This window comes from Macrobrachium rosenbergii, chromosome 29, assembly GCF_040412425.1.
Source record: "Macrobrachium rosenbergii isolate ZJJX-2024 chromosome 29, ASM4041242v1, whole genome shotgun sequence".
Classification (NCBI taxonomy): Eukaryota; Metazoa; Arthropoda; class Malacostraca; order Decapoda; family Palaemonidae; genus Macrobrachium; species Macrobrachium rosenbergii.
In genome coordinates, this window is record NC_089769.1 from 1,437,726 (window position 1) to 1,456,079 (window position 18,354).

Sequence of the window (18,354 nt, forward strand, 5' to 3'; positions counted from 1 at the left end):
TATTACGGCTCCTTTGGGGGGGAATTCGCGTTGAAGCATGGAGCCGATTGTTACCTTGGACATTGATTTATTCTGGAGTATTTTGGTCGTTTATCAAGATTTTGCCGTTATTTTTTCGTCGTTCGACTGTAGTTAACCCATAATTAACCTATGATTGTATTTTTGCTATTGCGCATGCGCAGTGTTATAGGGGAACTTTTGGTAAAAAGTGGAGTTTCCTTCACCGGGGGGACCTGAGTAACAAATATTGTCTTTTGAATATTCAGTTGGTATGAAGCAAAATTAATGGAATACGAGGACATATTACGAATAATACCTTGACATTACGATCGGCAGAAACCTGAAACCCAGACACTTCGAAAGGATCAATGACTTCTATTATATTTAGGTAATTCTTTATTCCATATTAATTACATATTTTAACAGCTAAAAAAGGGGGTCACTATGATAGAATGGGGAATTCTTACTTATGTGGCGTCGACAATTTAAAAAAAAACAAAATGATGCTAAAATATTGTTTACATAAGCATTGGCGACGCTCTGAGTACAAATAATTAAGCACTCTGAAACTACTTAACACGAAATAACTTTATAAGTTGAGGGATGGGAAAATAACTGACAGATGAGCTTGGAAGACAAAATATTTAACATACTTTAATTCTTTCAAATCCCGTATTTTACTTCAGAGCAAATTCCAGAGGTAGATAATTCATTCCTGATCAATAAAACGAGAATAAAGATTCCAGTGAGGTCAGCTTCGCCCCGCCTGACGAGTTGGTACTCTTCACGGCCTGGGGCAGTACACAGAACCTGCAGTGTTTGTGGAAATCCAGCCTAGGTAGTCTGAGGAATAAATAACAGAATTATATATTAATAACCAATTCGCCATCACATTCTCAAAGTTACCCTGCAAAAACCAATGATTAGCAATGACATTTTTTGATTTCAGTGTTTTTGAGAACTCGGATTTTGGCTTCATCTTTCACCTTACTGTCAAAACCACATCTGTTACAGTCATGAATCAGTGACAGGAAATTAACCTAACATTTTTATTATCAGCGTCGACTTGAATTTTTGATAAATGAATATTAAGATTCATATTTGTGTTTCACCTCAAAACATTTTAAAGTAGTTTCAGTTTCTAAGCTTCTCATATGCTTTCGCTCGCCTGGAAGTTTGTTAATCAATTTAGTCTTTAAAATATTTTTTAACCATGCAACCATCTGTTCGCTTGATATTGAAGCCTATCTATCGTCTGATTTGGTTGTCTACTTTCTAAAATATTTCCAAAGCTTTCAGTTATCTAATTTAGTCTCAAATTTAACCTCCAGTCCTACACTGTTTTTAACTGGTTATCTCAATTATCTGCCAACTTTATACTGGGCAAGCCTATAGCCCACAACTCTCTTAATACTTCGGCTACCTTGATTTAAAAACTTCACTGAAATCACATTTATCAGTCAACCTATTACGAAAATTTCGTCATTCATTCAACGCCTTTTTGGTCAGGTATTTAAATCTATGCGATGCCAGCCAGACACAATCCAATCAAACAATTTTTCACTTGATTTACTTACTGTTTACTCGGGTATACACCCCAGGGTAATTTGGAAGGGCACAGCCATTGCCCCAGGAGACGATTCCTATCAGGACCATGTACGTCTGAGCCGCATTGCCGTATGTTACCAGTGGGCCTCCCGAGTCACCCTGAGGACGGGAGAAGCAACGTGATGCGCAAATCTTAAAATCATTCCTTCTAACACAAGTTGGCAAGTCTTGGAGCCATTCCTTCTAAGATAAGCTGTGCAAGTCTTTGAGTAATTATTTCCAAGATAGCACAAGTCTTCAAGGAACTCACTGTGACGCAAAATTGCAAATACATGTTAATTTCAGTGTAAGCTTGACGTCGTACCTGACAAGAATCTTTTCCTCCAGCTGCCAGGCCGGCGCAGATCATGTTACTTGTGACTGAGGTTCCATAATACTGCTGGCATTTGGCGTTGGTCATTGTTGGCACATCCACCTCATACAGGTTAACGGGTTGGGTACCACCTGCAATATTACAAAGTTTTCAATATCACAGTAAGTAGATACTGACGGAAAATAGTCACAGACAAATTACCCTCACTCCTTACCTGCACGTCAGCAACTCACTGCACACATACGCACACCACAAACATGTTAAATGCAAGTCAACAACTCATAGCTAGTCGTGATTATTCGGCACGTGACATTGATTTGCGCTGTACTTACGGCCATTGGCTTGTTTGAAACCAGTTTGCGATCAGTGTGAGATAAGTTTCTGGTGTGTGTTTATACTTGAGCGTTATAAGAACCGCTTAGTCCTTGAGGGAGAAAGTATGTGTTTAAGAATGTAAGATCATTAATGAAAATACATCAGAGTGCAGCGAACTCACCCAACAGAAAGTATGGAATGGACGTGTGAAAAACCTAGTCTAGCTGTCCACAGACAGACTGTTCTTTGCAGGTATCAGTGAGATGTAGCTTGTTATTTGAGACGTACAAACCTGATGTAAGCGTTCCCCAGCCTGTAACAGTAGCAGTCACATTATCATATGCATTGCCAGCATCTGGAAGACACACGGGGGCGATCTTGTTGTCGGCTGGGAAAGTAATTGGAGTTGTGAGTTTGATCAGTGCAAGGTCGTTGTCTTGAGTAGAACTGCTGTAACCGGAATGCACGATGATCTGCAAGGAATCAGAGGTGCTGACATGAGAAAGTATCAACTTAAAATTTCTTGCCAAGAGAATTTCTGATTATCAGTCATTTCACACCAGTACCCAGATATGTGGTGACGTACTTGTGATGCCGTTCTTCTCTGCGTTACGTTAGTCTCCGTTGTTGTATTCCAGATGTGCTCTCCAATCACGACGATGACGCTTGATGGCTGTGATCTGAAACGTGGATAGGGTTGTTTTAACGAATAACAGAAGTCTCTCCGGCATAAAAAAAAACGATGATATTATAAGGTTGAGTTTTCTTTAATGAGGAATTTGCTTTAACGTCCAGAACAGCGTTAGGATTAGAAACGTCCGTTTTGATGTTAAAATTATGTTATTTGAGTTTAGGTCTAAGCACAAGGATTGGTTGAAATCTAAAATGCTATGATGAGCTACTCAAACACTGGAGTAGCAGTTCAAGATACGTCTACCCTCCAGTGCAACGTCATAAGCACTTCAGTAGCTCATCGTTCACACGTCACAAACAAGTTGAGTACAAGTCAACGACTTGTTGGCAATCCTAATCATACGATTACCCAGCATTTGCCAAAGATTCGTTCTCCACCGACGGTCGTCAACTTGTTTTCAACCTGTCTGTGATATATATGCAGTGAGTTGTGAGAAAGCGTTGCCAAAAAAAAGGTTGATGACTTGTTTTCAACCTGTCGTGATATATATGCAGCGAGTTACCAACGCGTGTTTATGGAATGTTTTACTGCAGTGTGGACAGACACATCCTTAGCCACGCAGAATGGATGAAGACTTGTGTGATTCAGGTGGAAAAGCATTGCCAAAGAAAGGTGGACTTCTTACCCAGAGACACAATGAGCCGCTGTCAGGATCCACTGGTCTGAGATGATAGATCCACCGCAGTATGGCCTGGTCCCCGTCGTTGTTGTTAGTGCAACTTGCCAAGGGTATTCGTGCATTGTTGTGGGCTGTCCTCCAACTATCCTACCCACAGGGTTTCGTCTGCCACATCCTACATCAATTATAGTCAGTCAGTGACTGGAGTATTCTACCGGTTTGGTTATTTGTGTAGTAAGTTGCTCCTAATGATCTTTAACCAACGTCGTTAGACTGGGTACTTTCTGTCTAGTTTGAATCAGAATGATGTAATTTACATATTTTATTCCTCTGACTCAGCTAATGTGGAGTACTCTATTTGATATTCATGACTGCAATGTCACCTGTGAAGATAATTTCAGCAGTGATATATATCACAGATGTTAAAACAAAGTTATAGACAGCACTAATCATATCTAATAGTCAGTCCAAAAATAAAAATTCAGTTCATAGCCACTTACCTGGCATTTTATGGCTACTTCCAATAAAAATGGCAACTTCAGTCTTCTTCTAAGCCTTAATTATCTGTATTTTTTTCCGTAGACAGAACCTTTGAAGTCAGGGACTCTGGCAAAGAGTTCGGTCTCTGACTTTCAATTAAAATTCTGAGTTCACTGAAACATACGCTTTGCCCATGGAATGAAAGAGTACCTTTGAACTGTCGTCTACTCTTGCTCTGTGGTTACAAAAATGAAGAAAGTCTGAGGTCATAGTGTGCATGTCTGCCCACACATGCTAAAAACAGCTTCCCCAACTGGGGAGTGAACTAAGAAGAAGCTCTTACTCCATAGAAGTTAAACTGAACCATACCAGGAAGAGTGATAGCTTCAACGTTCAGTTTTATAAAGAAAAAAATAAGAGCAGCAAGATAAAATATTAATCTACATTAGTTAACACGAGGGACTTTAACCTGACTGGAGTCAGAACCGTTGAAAATGTAAGAAAAAAACCTTTTAACTTAATGGCCAAACGGGAACAGGAATCTAACAATTCACAAACGCCTGATACCTTTCAGGTTCATTTGTGTGCATAGGCATATAAGGACAGAAAGGTCATACTTTTTGATAATCTTGAAAATAGATACATTACCGTCTCTCTTTGTTAAGCCTTCGCCAAAATGAGATTTCCTGAGGGAACCTTGAAAAAAAGGATTGAAGAAAAAAAGTCTGAATTCGAAGGCAGCCACTGAAATCCAACTCGAAAGGAAAGACGCAATGGAAACGTTGTTCAGGAAGAAGAAGAAGATTACAACTTTGCCCCGGAAGAAGCTACAGTGGTCCCACTGGATAGCACAAAGCCCAAAGCAACTTCCGGTCCCCAAAGATCTTTCTTGGGTGTGTGTGTGCCAAAAGCCTCCGTCTGACGACCGTTGTTTCCATAGGGGAACAATAAAAATCATTTGATCCTGCTGAGGCAACCGAGTTGTATGCGCACCATACGCAGTGAAATAACCATGGTCAGGGTACTAGTGGCGTCATATTCCCCATGTAGTTCTGGATAGTTGTTTGAAGAATGAGACAGACAGAAGATACAATTTAGGCTGGGACCTATGAGGTCATTCAGAGCTGAAAGGAAAATTGAGAGAAAGAGGTTTGAAAGGTGGAACAAGGGGAAAACCTTGCAGCAGTTGCACTATGAAACAATTATTGTTAGGAGAGGGTGGACAGTAAGATGGAAGAAAGACTATGAATGGAGGTTCAGTAAGAGGAATGAAAGGAGTTGCAGCTAGGGGCAGAAGGGACGCTGCAATGAAACTAAAGTAATGCCTACAGTGCACCGTGTGAGGTGCATTGATGGCACTACCCCCTACGGGGTTGAAGAATGAGGACAGTAGTCCACCATACTGAATGAGAGAAGAGTTCGAGCTAGAAGCAGTTCTAACCCTTTTACATAAGCCTAAGAAGAGAAAGGAGCACCAATAAGTCATTATTTTTTTGTTTTGCAAATGCTATTAAGGTGCTTTGTACAAATGACCTCTGGCTGCAGTACGAAACATAGTCATTTCTACCTTCCACTGAACCCACAAGTGATGAAAGTGACTGAGAGAGAGTGATGGATATTTAAAATAACCTAGATGTCAGTTATTTTATCAATGGCTTTGGTTTTCACAATCAAAGGAACATTTCCTTCTTTCTCTACTATGTCTCTTGAGGTTAAGTTTCCTTGCTGATCAGTTAGTTGTACTCCTCAACAGGAAAAAAAGAAAGGGGACTTCAGTGCATCAGGAGATGCTGTTCGTTTTGACAGAAGAAAACTTACGGATTGCCCAGCACTCAGCCGTGCTCGGAAGACAACTATTCCACGGTTCTGAAGCACTGTACCGGAGATAAAAGAATATGCTGCTGAAAATGTACTTACGGCATTGCACATTCGCTTGGGTTGTAGTTGTTTTAGTCGTTGTAGCTGTTGTAGTTGTAGTTGTTGAAGCTGTTGTAGTTGTTGAAGCTGTTGTAGTTGTTGTAGTTGTAGCTGTTGTAGTTGTTGTAGTTGGTCCTGCTCCAGCGGAGAGAAATCAATATTATGAGAGATCACCAGTGCCGCAGCCTCTCATCAGAGGAATGAGTTCTATTAAACTACTACGGAGGAGGGAAGTGGACATATTCCAAAAGAAGAGAATATTTGGAGAGGAGTGATGTGATATTGGACTAAAATATTATTACTACTAATAATAACAGCATAATAATAAAGCTGGGAAACACAGGAATATGACAGAGGTGGCAGGCTGACTGAACAGGTAAGATGACCCTCTGTTGTCTAGGTGGAAAGGAGGATCAAAAAAAGAGCACAAACGTCAACTTTACCCTTGGCAGTAACTGTGCAGGAGAAGCCGGTGTTACTTCTTCCATTCGACAGGAAAAACACTTTCATCTGGTTGTTTCCGCTTACTTCAGTGAAAGGAGCATTCGTTCCGCAATACCTGTGGAATAAGAAGAGCTCACAGTTTGAAAAGTCCTCAGAACTTGGGCAGAAGAGGAAGATCTCTTCGCGTAAGATGATCAAGTCCTCTAACAGACATTTCGCCCAACAGGAGGTGGCTCCAAAGAAGGAGCGAGAGAGCGCTCACTGGTAATCCTTGTAGGTATTAAGGCTCTCCCTTACACAACCTTTTCCACGTTCTCCCCACATGAACGAACCACCTCATGACATTATGATCCATCTTTTTATTTTCACCAAAGTTTTCACTACTTTTGTTGTATCTCTCCATTTTTCCCACCCCTTTCATTTTTCACTATATTATACAAACTAGGCAAATGATTCCTATCATTTTGCATTCAAAATCTCCAACTTTTCTTCCATAAAAGATTGTTGGTTCAACTACCCCTTCATACATTTAAATCTTAGCATGCATAGACACTTCAGGTCTCTTCCAAATCTTCTTTGGTACTTTCTTTGCTGCATCCTATCATCATCTGTTACATCTACTCCAAAACCTATAGAATGAACTGCTTACACTCTGGGACTTTCTCTCAACTACCTCCAGTTCATAGTGTGTCATTTGTAAACATAAGCCATTCCACACTATTCGCGGCCCAGTTTCTTAACTGATAACTTTGGATCTAAAACTATTGGCTTTTTTTCTAACTCAGTGCCTGGGCACCTTGAGGTGGTGGAGAACTGAGACCAAACAAGCACCTGTCTTCCTGTTCTAACAGACTTTAAGTCTATTGTAAAAACTTCTAAATGCTTTCAACAAAATCCTACCATACAATTTCCATGCTGTGCAAATTAAAGATTTATCAGTACAACTCACAGTTTCCTCTATCACCTATGACAGCTATGAATTCTTGTATCTTACTTTTTGTTGAGGCCTTGTCCAGTGATCGTCATGTACGAATAAGTGCAGCCTGACAGTTTAAACCTGGAGCAAGTCATCGATATGGTTGAGGCAGCATCTGCACCCTGTAAAAGTGGGGTTGTTGAAATACTGGAACAAATGAAGAGGCGAAAGGACCTTTCGCGTTCGAAAAGTTGAGGATTATACAACGGCAACAAGGTTTTGCTTAACTACCCTAATACTATACTCCTTGCCTTTTAAAACATCTTTATATGTTCACTAATTTATTTTTTCTTTTCTGATAAGTGAAATCCCTTGACCTCTTACTTCTTCCTAATGAATACCATATTCTTCGGAAGCTTGAATTCCAAGTCAATGGCTCCTGTTGGCTTGTTCCATATGAATAGGTTTCATCCTCTGAATAATGTCAACTACTATATAATAATAATAATAATAACAATAATAATAATAATAACACAGGAGATGGCTGATATAATGCTCAGCTGGTTTGAAATGGTTTGATCCAGTAGTGAAAATGGGAAAAGAGCGACTAATCGAAAGGTGCTACATCTTTTGGATTTGCCTTCGACTAACCTGGAAGTTCCACGTGCAATTGTAGTTCTTCGGGTACGAGTTTGGGTAGTTCGGTGACTGGATGGTGACGGTCTGGCCTGTGCTCAGAGTGTAGTTGCCGCACTGAACGGCCCCAGCTTTGTTTTGGGCGGGAGGAGAAGGAAGAATGAGACAGTGAATATGACTTTCTAAACACATTATAGAGCTTCAAGCTTCAAGTAAACATTTCCTAGATAGAAGTTAGTAGAAGAAGAAGAAGAAGGATTCTTCTTCCTTGAAGAAAAAGATCTGAGTGAATCTGCCTGCAAGACATCTGCCTACTCCTCCTTCAATTTTATGATTTACTTGCATTTGTATCCATTTATTTAGAAATCTGTTAATTTATTTTTTCTTTTCTAATAACACATTTCTTCTTTCTGCATTTCCTGTTACCTTCTGTTACTTCTTTCAAATAATAATAATAATAATAATAATAATAATAATAATAATAATAATAATAATAATAATAATAATAATAATAATAATAATAATAATAATAATAATAGTGTGGTTACTATCATCCCACTGAAACACTTTACCAGATCTAAATAAGTTGAGAATCTCAAAAACAAATTGGCTCCAAATTTGAGAAAGTTGTAATTCTCACAACTCAACTGAAGGTTTGGTTTCCCAAGACAATACAGTCAGTACACTGATCTGAAACTGGTTTATGAAAATTTGGGTATCAGGCCAAGCACTGGGGCACTCTGCCACGCAGTGCTTAAGGTGAAAAGAGGGAGTTGGAGTGGTTGGACAGCAAGACGGAAGAAAAGAAGTGGAAACGGAGGTAAAGTAAAAGATTAAAAAGTGGATGTGGCTAGGAGCCCAGGGGACACTGCAAACAACCTTTAGTAATGCCTGCAGTGGGCCACACGAAGTACTATAGGTATTTAGGACATTACCTTGTCTGTCAACATCGGATTTGCCGAGCAGAGTCCATTTTGGTTGGATGGAAAATGGTAGTTCCCTGAAAGATAAAAATAAAAGCAACTTGATAAATAAAGATTAAAAAATGTAGAAGAGAAAGTTAAATGATGATGTGACTACAAAAAAAAAAAAAAAAAAAGTATAAATACTGACATACGTTTGACAGTTCAATGCAGAAAAATCTCTCCACTGCTCGCATGTAACCGAGGTACCAAGGCACAGGCTAGGGTTTTAACATCCTCAACTTATCAGACGCTTTTTGTGAGTCTGGCTTTCTAAAAAGCAACAAAGACCGTACAGTAACGATGACGCTGTTGCTGTAGCCTACACTGGAATATTTGTTAGATATCTCACAGCTAACATCACCTCCACAGAGTTCCTAACCAAAACTAAAGAAGGTCTGTTAAGTCACGAAGATTGATATTATAGCCTACACTCGAATATTTCCTAGATACCTTACAGCTAACATCAGTTCAACGCAATGCCTAACCTAACCTAACCAGTGCTTTTACACTTTAACATTCCAACTCAACGGACTGATCTAAAAGTGTACCAGATTTGAAATGGGACACGTAACGAAAAACAATCATAATAATGAAGTTGATAAGCACAGAAGTCCGTTAAATTGATGTCTGTTAACTTGAGGCATCACAAATAATTATGTTGGTTCTCTTTCGCTTTGTTACGTTCACAGGCAATTCGTTTAGTGCTCAATGGCAATTTTAACAAACGAAATATACTTACGTTCCGTTGGGGGCAGTGGTTGCGCTCGCACACCAGAAACTCTGCGGGGAAAAATCGAGAAGGATTCCTTTAGCGAAGAAATCAGCCGGTGCAAAACTTCAGGAAAGGGGGGGGGGCAGATTTTTATGTTAATTTAATTTTAGCTTCGTCTAATTTTCATATTTTCATTTTATTTAATCTTTAAATATCACTTAGTTTGAAATGATACCAGTAGCAGTGTGTTCAGAACAATTTGCAATTTTGTAAATCTTCGCTGATTTTCATAACTATATTAACACCAAATCGAAATAAAATCGTTTTCAAAATCGATAAAAACACTGTTGGCAAAAAATACTTTCCTAAAATCAATAAACTGTGAAAAAGTCGTTAACGATAATCTCACGTATTAGAAATTGATTCATTAAATTTGGTGAATATTGCAATTCTTATTTGTTATACATATCATAAGATCAATTAATTCAAAACCATGCAACTGGATTCATACGAGGAATGAGTGTTTACACAAGGAATGAGGCTGCTAGCCTATGTACCTTATCGACCATAGGGAGCAAGGTACAATCTCACTGTCGTTTTTGCCGCCTTTTATCTTGGCGATTTCAAATATCCCATTCTTCTTCACGTGCACGGAATGAGCAATTAAGAATGGAATGGAATATAAAACTTAGGTCAAAAGCCAAACTGGGACCTTTGAGGTCATTCAGGGCTGAAAGGGAAACTGGCAGTAAAAAGGTTTGAAAGGTGTAACAGGAAGAAAGCCTCTTGCAGTTGCACTATGAAACAATCGTCAGGATAGGGTTGAGGAAAGTAAGTTGCAAGAAAGAGAATGCGAACGGAGGTACAGTTAAAGGAATGAAAGGGGTTGCAGCAAAGGGGCAGAGGGGACGATGCAAAGAATGGGATATAAAAATGCCCCAGAAAACAAAACAAAAAAGGAACAAAAATGCTCCCTCAAGCTTACCAAGAACACTAGGCCTAGAGCCAGCTGGAAAGATTCCATCCTGCCTTGTTCGAGACCCCAAGAAAAACAGTCAAATTTAGGCACGACCTACAAGTGGAACTGACGATCGAAGCCAGCGGTCAACTGGGTCAGAGAGAATTAGGTCAGAAAAATCTAACGTCACTGAGACAAGGACAGGTACTGGCCGTTTTTATACAGGCCCGAACTTGGACACACCCCGCCCCCTCCGTTGACCAGTGATTTTTTTTAAAACACTTGTGATAAGTATGAATCATTTGCATGAAATTGAATTTCATATATTAAAAAACACAAATTGACTGACCTTTCGGAAGATTTCCAGGTAATGTTCACTGTCCATAATTTTCTTTCACGCCACACGTACAGGATACAACTTCCTTCTCTCAGTGCTTGATTCTTGTCCAGCGGGATGCAAAACCAACGTCGTTTGGGAACGTCTTCTCGTCTGTGGCAGGAGCAATAAATGATGCGACGGGGAATTGCTGGCGACCGTACGAGTGAAGATCTCATCCGTCTTGTAGATATAAAGTTTTAAGAACTCTTCATGTTTGTAATCATTAGAATTCTTCATGTTTGTAATCATTAGAATTCTTCATGTTTGTAATCATTAGAATTCTTCATGTTTGTAATCATTAGAATTCTTCATGTTTGTCATCATTAGCATTGATTACTTCGACGGGGAATTTCTAGTCGATTGAATGTATCAGTCTCATCCTGCAACGAGTATGTCTTTCGAGATAGACACATCTCAAAGAGGTACTTTGTGCTTCTTAATGTGCCTGGTTATGCTTGGAGGGCGGTTAAAGCTTGACCATTGCTACCACATATGTTGTGAGGACTTCCCCTGAAGTTTGTTAAAATAAGGAGAGGTGTTAAAGAACACATCCTCCTCTAAGGGTTTTATTTTCTAGCTTCAATACAAAGAAGGTGAGCACGTTACCGCTCTCACAACCTGCGCTCGAATCTGCGTGGTGATTCAGGCTACACTTGCTTGCGCGTTACAGATACACGCACGTACACATTCGAAACACGAATGTGAATTAAAGCATTTGCAGTATAAGTAATGATTAAATCGGTTACGATAAGTAATCACTTTTCGTTACCGACTTAGAACAGATAATGCTGTTAAGGATAAGATAAACGTTATTCAATTATAGTATTATACTGCGAACTGACAATAGATAATAATGCGACCTCGTTCGTTCGCGTGTTGGACCTCTTGCTTTGCTTTGACAATTGACAGGGATGGTGAACAAGTGATAAGAAAGCAATATTCTGTGACTCTCTTTCTCTCTCTCTTCCTCCGCTACTTCGTCTTGGTTGTATCATTGTTAAAAAGGTATAATTTCAGGACAATGTTCATTACACATACACATGGCTCTTTGCAGCTAAGCCTAGCCTACTGCTTACGTCACGACCATTCCTTGAAGCTGATTGGTTGGCAATGGTTTCGAAAAGTTGCTTAATCTGTGGTTCTTTTCGTCTTCATTAATTTAGCAATGGTTGTTTCACCAAACTAAAATAAGTTCTGTTGATTATCAAAAGGAAACGTCATATTATCCCCTGAGATAAATTCATAACCCACATCTCCCTAAAAAGGGTAGAAAAATAGGAAATTATGAATGACGTCAGGAGTGTCCCGGAGGTGACACGGGGAATATCTGCGTTCGAATCGGTGCACTCGAATTACGGGACAATGATAATTGCCGTCTGATACTGTCGAAGCATGTTCGCCATTCTAAACTTAAATACAAAGACTTTCTCAGAGCTATGCAGATTGGCATTTCATTTTGCTTTTAGGAAATTTTACTGCGTTTAATAGTCATAAAATCGATTTCATCGCAATCGTTTACACATTCGGTGGGGGTGACAAGCGATGACAGCGCTAAAAAACCAGAGTATACCTGTTTAACTTAAAGTTACAGTATGATAGACTATACGAATCATACTGGTTATAACTTGCTGAGAATTTTATTCAGGACATTATCTCCTTTCGAAATAACAGGATCATAAAAAATGACGTAGACCTATAATGTCTTATGTCTATTTGTCGTTTACGCAGCACATGACGCTTGGATTTATAGACCTCTTATATTCAGCCGTTTTATTGTGGCTCTTGTTGTCGTTATTCTTGTTTTTGATGCTGCTTGTAGTGTCTTCGAAAATTTTTCATATGGTGACCTAACATTGCAGAATAAACATAGACCTATTCATAAAATACTAGTGGAAAGAATTATCTACCTACTGTTGTTAACTGAAATTTAGTCGTTTTAATTAAAAGTAATCGAGATCTTTATGAATATAGTCTACGCTAGAATATTCCCCTAACAACAGAGAGAGAGAGAGAGAGAGAGAGAGAGAGAGAGAGAGAGAGAGAGAGAGAGAGAGAGAGAGAGAGAGAGAGAGAGTTCCTGACACATGTGTACTTTTGTCCAACAGGGTAATCTCAAGAATGCCCCGAAATTCGAATGAATCAGACTAGTTTGGGTCATCTCATAGGCGTCTTTTTCAGCTATCATTTATTTTATTTTATTTTTTTCGTTATGTATCTTACGATGACTTCCTACCATAGCCTTCATTTTCATAGAATTCCTACAGCAACCTTATATTTAATCACCACAGTAATGCAATTTGTTATCCCTTTAGTAAATATATTTTTTATATATAATTTTATTTAATACTTCAACTGAAATGGAATATAATGTCATTCTAAAAAAAAAAAAAAAAGGACCTTGGTAGTAGGCCTACAACTCGAAATCCGCCAAATTGTTGTTTTAGACTAAAGCAATCCTGCGCTTGCACAGACTTTGCTTGAAAAGCAGCTTATACGAACAAAAATCTGAAAGTCTTGCCAAGAAATCTTTTGTATTTTTTAATACTAGTGATCATGAGAACTTTAATGGCTATATATACTGTATGCTAAGTTTGTCATCCATGCTACTAAGTTGCTAAATTTAATCTGTATTTGCGTAGTCCAATATCAGTCCTAGATACGATAACGGGATAGTGTAGAACCTTCAATGTATAACAGTCAGAAAACAAACTGTTAAAAGACAGATAAAATGGGATTTAGAAAGAAAGAAAAAACAGTAGAACCACATTACAGCATTTTTTTTCAAGTTCAGTGGTCTAGATAAAAAAAAAAATTATATATAAAAACAGTAATTTCTTTGAAATTTAACAAAAACAACCTGCATTCAAACAAAACAATTAATAAGACAGGTATCAAAATCAGCTCAGTGGTCTGGTAAAACTAAGGTCTACAGTTTATCTTCTAATCAATCTATCTTTAGAAAGAAATGCCAAAAAACTCTGACAAGCAATTTATGCATCTCCTGTAACTACAGGAAAATAAAAGACATACAGTCTTTTTTTCAGTTGATTGTGCAACAGTTCAATAATTTTGTCTAAAACAAACAAAATTATATATAAAAACTGTGATGGTTCAGTGAATGGTTCAAGGTTGAAATTTAACAAAAATGTGAGTAACCTGCATTCAAAAAGAATATACCGTGAATTAACAATAGCTTTAATAAAACATGTCTGTTTGTTTTCGTGGATTGCCAGAGTGCTCTTCTTGCTCTTAACTCTAGATTTCTAATTGACAAAGAATTGGTAAATAAAGTAAAGCTGTTAATCAGCAAGGGTCAGTGGTCCATCTCACGTTGGTATTCATTTGAATAAAACTATTGATATAGAAAGGTGGATCTGAGCAGAATAAAGAAAGTTATAAAGAGGTCTTTGTAAAATTTTTAAATCTATGAGACACTATTTGGTCAAAACAGCAAAGTTGTATCTTATCTAAACTAGATCTTACGTTTAGGATATAAATATTCTTGGGATACATTAATATGAAAACTCTAACTGTAAATTATGTATGATTATATATTTATAACATTATGTTATGGAATGTAATAAATATCAGAGTTTCCACCCCAGAATTGCTGATGTAATCAATCTGACAAAGTTTGTTCCAAAATCATAAAGAAATTTCCTCATTTGTACTGGATTATAGTTTGGCATTACCTTTTGTATAAATCGGGTCAAAATACTTCTCATGTAAAAAAAATTATTATTTTTTGTAAGATCATTTTGTTGGTAAGTCTAGATGTCAATAAACTTTTGAATTTGAATTTGAATTTGAGGGCTGATTGGAAATAAAACCAAAACCGTTAGGACCTAGACCTATACAGTCTGTAATTTTTCCCCTGTGGTTACTATACATATATATATATATATATATATATATATATATATATATATATATATATGTATATATAAACATTTAACTTGCAGCATTACTGAACCGTAATTTCAAGCATCGGTCTATTACTCCACATCGGATTGGCCATGAACTCCTACATACTCCTTAGTTTATCAGGCACCTCAAACTTGACTCATTAAATATGGAAATTCTGACGCGTAAATAGAGAGAGGAACTAGTTTCTTTGAAATAAATAAATAAGTACACGAAAGAACTCTGATTACAACATATGCTGCGATGAGGTGTCACTAGCCTGAAAGCCCATCACGGAATGGCTCTGCGTAGGCGCCAGTTATTAATAATAATAACAGTTATTTATGCTCGTTGGCCGATGTAAGCAGTCAGCTGCATTTTTGAAGTTTGAAATATTTTAATTATCTGTCGACATCTGTGGATGGATAGGCAGTGATATACAGAAAGACTCTGTATTATATTAAGTACAATTTAAGAACTCTGTTAGTCAAGTTCTTTAAACTTTATCGATCAAGTTAGCATGGCTACATTTGTGAGCTATTGAATTCACCTGAACTGAATTGAACTGAATATAGACTTTAGGCCAAAGGCTAAGCACTGGGACCAATGAGGTTATTCAGCGCTGAAACAGAAATTGACAGTAAAAGGTTTGAAAGGTGTAACAGGAGGAAAACCTCGCAGTTGCATTATGAATCAGTTGTTAGGAGAGGGTGGAAAGTAAGATGGAAGGAGATTATCAAAGGAGGTAGAGTAAAAGGAAGAAAAGGGGTTGCAGCTATGGGCCTAAGGGATGCTCCAAAGAACCTTAAGTAATGCCTACAGTGCACCACATAAGGTGCACTGACGGCGCTACCCGCCTACGAGTACTTTTGAACCACTTAGCTCGACATCTTTCCAAATCCAGAATTTATGGCGTACGGGCCAGTCGTAGTTTACTCCTCATAAGCTGAAATTAAGCATATGTTTACTGCTTAATAACCAAATGTAAATACCAAACGATTAAATTTAGCCGGACACGATACTTTCATTGGAATTTATTCATATTTAAAGTACATTTTATCGTAACTTTTGATGCCTCTGGAACCTACTCGTATGAACGTAATCATTTCGGTTAGGCTCCGAGAAGAAACTTATAGTTCCACGTCTCATTCCCTCAAAGACTTATGAGTCCCAACAAGCCTTTTATGCCGAATGAGGACACAGGAACACACAACCTTGAATCCTCTAAGGAATCTTCTCACAATCTTGTCTATGGGGTCTTTCACAAAACGTATGACCCATTTTCACTTTGTTAGGTTTTATGCACAGCCCTCCACAGGGATAATTCCCTCTCCGGCGGGCCTTTTGCGTACGTTTTCAAAATAAGGTGCTTCTTATATATATATTTTATAATTGTCTTTCAGTGTTTTCTCGTCAGTATCGTAGCTCCTGCAGGATAGGAGAGTCTTTAGTTCTTTTTTTTTAATTTGCTTTCTTCTTATTAAATTGCATAGATTATTAATCAAAGCCATGATCCGTATTATTTTTCACTGTTGACACATTCTTTATATACTGTGCATTTATTGCCATCACATGTTTTATGTTTAGTATCACTATTACCATTCCTTACACAATTTTTACACTTGAAGATGTTGCTAGCACACGCATTTGATTTGTGATTTTCACCACATCTACGGCAAGCGTGGTCATTTTTTACAATTTGCTGCGCTGTGACCAAATTCCTGACATTTATAGCATTGATAGGGCATGTAACAGTGGAATACTTTGCACCGGCTATACAGTGTACACAATTTGTCTCCTCTATCATAGATATAGCCTTTCGTATTTGACGATACAGTGTTTATATTTGTCATCTTTGGCTATCATTTCCTTTACAATTTTCAGGTCGTCGTTTTAAAAAATGAGGCACGTTTACGTGCAAAATGGGCGCCGTGTTTAGTACCAGCCCCTGGGGATGTACGTAAAACATAAAATAATAACGGTAAATACCATCAACATAACGTCTTACATTGTTTTGGATGCTACGGCCGTAACCGTAGACTTCCGGCCGAAACGACCAGGACCGACCTATCGATGGGTTTTTCTTCACAATGTTGTCGACAATGTCATCTTCATCCTTCGGGACATAGACTACTTTTATTTTTGGTTTAGGTTTACCCTTCTCATTTACTGATGTATTGCCGATTTCCTGAATCTCCATTTTTGCCTTTTCTAAGTTTTTCCTGTCTGGAAATCTTACAAATAAGTGTCCAACTCTCGTTGTTTTAACCTGTTCAACTGGCGCCGTTATTTTACTCATAATTTGTCTCTTTTCATTTGCTGATGTGCTCTCTTCGTTTGTAGATTTGATCAGAAGCATTTTTTTTGTCTTTAGTGATTCAGCATAAGTTTTATCGATGTTTGTCGTGGTCTTTACATCTTTATCAACTTTGTCAATTTTGTTTTGGATTTCATCTATGTTGATCATCACGTCACTAGTTTTCTGAGCCGATTCCTTAATCAATTTTGTTAATATCTCTGTTTTCTTTTATTTCTTCAAGTTCATCTTCAAATGAGTTTTTTGTGTGTTCTTTGTTCAGGCCTCTACACCAGAGCATTCATAATGAAACCATGTGTCACACATTTCACAGCAAGTTTCTTTTAACATAAATTCTCGGGGCGCTTGTTGTTCCATATTTGTCAATACACGAACCTACCACATAGGCCTACTTGGTTCTGGAGCGTTGGTTATTAGTCCTTCAATGGGCGATCCTCAGAGGAGGCATAACCATAGATATATATCTCTGGGCATAACTTTAAAATCCTATGAAGATCATATATTATAAGAACTGGTCACAGTTACAAAATGAGAAAATCATTCGTGGGATTTCCTGATTTAAACATTCTTCACATGGCTGCGAAGAGTAAACGTTTTACGTTTTATTTTCCTAATTGTATTGCAAGTTTCGAAGAAGTATTTTACCGTAGCTACCATTTCCTCACTTGGTGGTAAAGGGCAACGAATTAAGGTGGGAATATAATTGGGAAATATATGATTGGGAGTAGACACAATGGCGTGTCCTACTTAGGGGAGAATTATGAAACATCCGCAAGCAACTAGGCCTATGCTTCTGTTCAGAAGAAGAAGAAGAAGAAGAAGAAGAAGAAGAACAAGAAGAAGAAGAACAGATACCTCAAAAGTGGAAAGAGGGAATAGGCCTTAATTACAGCGAAATTTGCATCCCTGAACCGTAATACACGAACCTTAAAATATATATATAAAAATTGTACACGTAACCGGGCTAAATGGCAAGCGGAGCTGACGTCATCGTAATAATTTACATACTTCCCAAAAATTAATTTTCTAATAATAATTGGTCACGCACAGCCGAAGAAAATGAAAGCCTTCTCAACCATAAATGCTGACAGTTGGCGAGAACTAGTTATTCGTTAGCGACGCGTCACTCAAGTTTCGAGAATCAATTTAGGATAGGATAATAATTTGGAAAAAAAAAT

General features: G+C 38.0%; 1 protein-coding gene across 2 annotated transcripts; it reads right to left on the bottom strand.

The window, feature by feature from the left end:
• Positions 1-383: 383 nt before the first annotated feature.
• LOC136854472 (clotting factor G beta subunit-like) lies at positions 384-11,597 on the bottom strand. 2 transcript variants are annotated; one of them, XM_067130772.1, is made up of 13 exons: positions 10,927-11,597; positions 9,647-9,687; positions 8,878-8,942; positions 7,958-8,073; positions 7,385-7,488; positions 6,390-6,505; positions 5,947-6,081; positions 3,556-3,724; positions 2,823-2,916; positions 2,529-2,709; positions 1,913-2,052; positions 1,578-1,707; positions 384-843 (listed from the first exon to the last, which is right to left on the bottom strand). In XM_067130772.1, exons 1-13 carry the CDS (start codon positions 10,960-10,962, stop codon positions 785-787), a joined length of 1,386 nt encoding a protein of 461 aa, XP_066986873.1. In that variant the 5' UTR covers positions 10,963-11,597; the 3' UTR covers positions 384-784. The 2 variants fall into 2 exon arrangements, with proteins under 2 accessions (XP_066986873.1, XP_066986872.1); XM_067130771.1 differs by having other exon boundaries at positions 10,605-11,594.
• Between the last annotated feature and the right edge of the window lie 6,757 nt (positions 11,598-18,354).

Excerpts from the sequence above, each read along its gene's own strand:
- LOC136854472 (XM_067130771.1), bottom strand. The coding sequence starts at position 10,643 with ATGGAATCTTTCCAGCTGGCTCTAGGCCTAGTGTTCTTG. Across the intron at positions 2,917-3,555 it reads GCGGCTCATTGTGTCTCTGG|ATCACAGCCATCAAGCGTCA; the intron begins GTAAGAAGTCCA and ends TCCACGTTTCAG. Across the intron at positions 1,708-1,912 it reads GAGGAAAAGATTCTTGTCAG|GGTGACTCGGGAGGCCCACT; the intron begins GTACGACGTCAA and ends TCCCGTCCTCAG.